Source organism: Dendroctonus ponderosae, unplaced genomic scaffold, assembly GCF_020466585.1.
Source record: "Dendroctonus ponderosae isolate FM_Combo_2020 unplaced genomic scaffold, Dpon_F_20191213v2 Dpon_F_20191213_1, whole genome shotgun sequence".
NCBI lineage: Eukaryota > Metazoa > Arthropoda > Insecta > Coleoptera > Curculionidae > Dendroctonus > Dendroctonus ponderosae.
In genome coordinates, this window is record NW_026017110.1 from 12945629 (window position 1) to 12949240 (window position 3612).

The 3612-nt window shown below is 33.0% G+C and overlaps 2 protein-coding genes across 2 annotated transcripts in view; both read left to right on the plus strand.

Moving 5' to 3' along the window:
• The window catches only part of LOC109545046 (serine proteinase stubble), a gene marked incomplete in the record, with an annotated part of 47849 nt that overhangs the window by 19626 nt on the left and 24611 nt on the right, over positions 1-3612 (plus strand).
• Positions 1353-2725, plus strand: LOC125502835 (cytochrome P450 6k1-like). The gene is made up of 2 exons (XM_048662211.1): positions 1353-1457; positions 1528-2725. The coding sequence occupies exon 2, from the start codon at positions 1528-1530 to the stop codon at positions 2158-2160; it is 633 nt and encodes a 210-aa protein (XP_048518168.1). The 5' UTR covers positions 1353-1457; the 3' UTR covers positions 2161-2725.

A 3612-nucleotide genomic window follows, 5' to 3' on the forward strand; every position in this document is an offset into this window, starting at 1 on the left:
GTAATTTATATTTTTAAGTGAGAATTCTATAAACTATATTGACCAGCAAATAATTATGATAAAACATGCATTTTTTATTAAACACTATTATGTGCCCCCTCATATGAAGTTTTCCAAACTAACGTTTTTGAAGCTTAWCTTTAATTGAYAAAATTAATTTCTGTTCTATAGGATCTCGGATAAGCAGGACTCTGGATCTTCGGAGATTGATCTCATCTCCGAAGATCCAGATRAATTAAAGGAAAATATACAACAATTMAATATAACATCAAGAAAAATAGGGCTAAAAATGAACCTCAATAAAATCAAGATTATATCACCCAATCACATTCRATTATCATTATTTAACGGAAACATTGGAATYGTTGACACATACTACATATACCTGGGTCACCTCATTAAGCTRGGAAAGGAGAATCAGAAGTCGGAAATAATGCAAGTGCAAGTGTGAAATTAACCTGGGCTGCTTTTGGAAAATTTAAATTTTCCAAAAAAACCCAGACATTCCAATACATTTAAAACGCAGAGTTTATGACATGTGCATTTTGCCTGTAGCAAAGTATGGCCTCGAAACAAAGACAATCGCAAAAGGCAGTTGAACAGCAGCAGACCGATTGAGAACAATACAGAGGGCAATGGAACGATTAATGCTTGGAGTTTCCGTAAGAGACCGGATCAGAAACGAGAAAATAAGAAGACGAACAAAGGTGGCTGACGTAATCCGCTCCATGAAATGGAGATGAGTAGGACGACAGTAGATGGACTAACAGAGTGATTCACTGTTGTCCCAGAGAAACAACAAGAAGTACATGAATACGCAAAAGCGATGGCTGGATGATATCAGGGGGTCGCCGGTAGAAACTGGGCAAAACTAGCTTAAAATCGACAAGAATGCAGAAGACTCGGAGAGGCTTATGTCCAGGGGTGAACCGGATAAGGCTGGCATAGAAGACGAAGAAGAGACAGAGAGTCTCGGAAACTTACAGGAAACCACTAACTTCAGCTGAAAGAAATGCATAAAATACTACCAAGATCATCTAACTTTTATGCTAATTAACCGATTTTCATACATGTTCTTGTAATTGGCATTTCAATTATTTGGCTTTTATTGCCCTTTGGCCAAGGGCAATAAGTGTTTATTTTTTATCATTTTATAGATATTAGACTCTGTACAGGTTCACTTGAAACCAAAATGTAGCCAATTCTTGTAAAACTGCGCTTTTGGGTTAGAATTTGCTTTTTTAAATCTTTATTTTATCTTGACAATTATCAAAATTACAGCATAATTAATAACTCTCTTCTTGCGTTTTTAAAATGAAACTGAAAAATAAAAATTGGAATTTAGATTTTAGAAAAAGAGTATAACTAAACATTTTTAAGTTTGCATAAACCAGCAATAAATTAATTGTTTACGAAAATTGTGCTAATTTTTGCGAATATAATAGCTGAAAAAACAAGTAAGTACAATGCGCCATGAACAGTCCCTTCAACGAATGTTTAGTATTTCTAATATTTTTCTATTTATAGATGGCTACTGTGTTAATAATCGGTAGCATTTTGCTGGTGTTAATATTTACCCTCTTGTACAAATATTTAACTAGAAATTTCAACTACTGGAAATCAAAAAATGTATTTTACGTCAAACCTATACCAGTGTTCGGAAATATGCTGCCAGCCTTGACAATGAAGACAACGCTAGGAGAATGGTTGGGTGACTTAAGCCATAAAATCAAAAAGGACTACTTTGGAATTTTCGTATTCGATCGACCAGTTTTGGTGGTTCAATCCCCAAAGCTGATAAAACTGGTACTACAAAAAGATTTTGAATACTTTCAAAATAGGTCAGTGGCGCATTACGAACACGATCCGATTATGTCGAACTTTATGTTCCTGGCTAAAAATCCACGGTGGAAAGCAGTACGATCAAAACTCACTCCAGTTTTTTCCACCGGAAAATTAAAACAAATGTTTCCACATATCTTAAGAGAAGGTAATCTTATGGTGGATTATATCAGCAATTTCGATAATATGCCTAGCATTGAATCCAAGGAAATTTGTGCGAAATTTTCGACTAATGTTATAGCAAGGTGTGCTTTTGCAATAGATGCTGGATGCTTCAATACAGAAAATGCCGAATTCAGGTCAGTTATTAAGTTTTGATTTATTATTTGATTCGATGCAATAGTCCTTTTTCGAGCATTCATGGTTTTTGCGGAATTATCATGTCTGGTATTCTACCAATTAAGAATTTTAAACATCGGGAAAGTGCTGGGATGATTTTTAATAAAACTTGCTGTGGATTTCTTTCATATTTTGAAAAAGGTACTGCGCTCAGGCGAAAAGCTGGGTTCTTTTATTCCGATTTGTGAGGAACGCAACTCGACCGAAAACACTTCCAAAGGACAACCGAGCCTAAAGCCTGTGTCCCATGCATCCGTAACATATTTATACATATAACATATTAAGACCATGTTGGTCAGTTAAATATTACAAAACACTTGCCAATTAAATTAATGTAAAAGAACTGTACAGCTTACTATATTTGAAGTTAATGTCTGAGATTTCTAAATAGTAAGAAAACAGAAATATATTTTTTGGGCAAAAAAATTGTGAATGCTACAAGATTTTATAAAGAGCATAAACATGTAAAAAAGGAACTAGTCCATCAACACGATTAAATGAGCTGATTCCATCCGCCAAATAAAAAGTTCTGGACGTTTTTGTACCAAGTTTTTCAATAATTCATCACTTGCTCAAAGTGGATGAACTCGGTTGCTTTATGAAAATATAAGTGTTACATACGAACAAATTCTGAAAACATGTTTTTTGGATAATTTTGACAATGCATTGCAGAGGAACCAGACATTTTGTCTTAATAAAAGTTGTCAGATCGCCTTCTTTCGAGGCAAATCATGTCACAGTACTCTTATAATCATTTGCTTACCTTGAATATTAACATTTTTCGTATTTATTAAAATTTAAATAGACATAAAGAAACATTTTTGCTGATTATCTCATAACAATTACAAACGTACTTAGACCCTTTTACCGCGGACCCCTTCCATTATTCTGATCATAGGGTTTGCGAATTTCAAATGTTGGTATAAAATTTTAATTGAATAATTCACAATTTTCATTTACAACTGAAAAGCTAATTTTCAGATGTAATTTTAACTTTGCAATATTGTCCCAATGAGAGAGATTAGGACAAACTTGCATTCTATAATTTTTTCCGAAACAAATATTCTTTTCGGTAATGTAACTTCAAAATTATTAAGTTATTCACAATCATTATACATTAGTAACATTGATTACAGTAGGTAAATGACCAAACGTAATTTATACATTATGCATATACATAGTATTACTTGACTTTAATTATTTGTACATCGGTAAACTTTATATATTCTACTATAATATAATTTGAAAGATTTATCATAATTATGTATGTTATGTATGCTAACTAGCTCGTTTTGGGTTTGCAATTAATTAATATAATATATATAATAATATTTCGCACTACACATTGGAAAGTTCGCTAAACTGCATTTCCATTGCGGAGAACAATTCTTATCAAGAGCTGAATTGCATCTCAATTCCGCTGTCTTAACT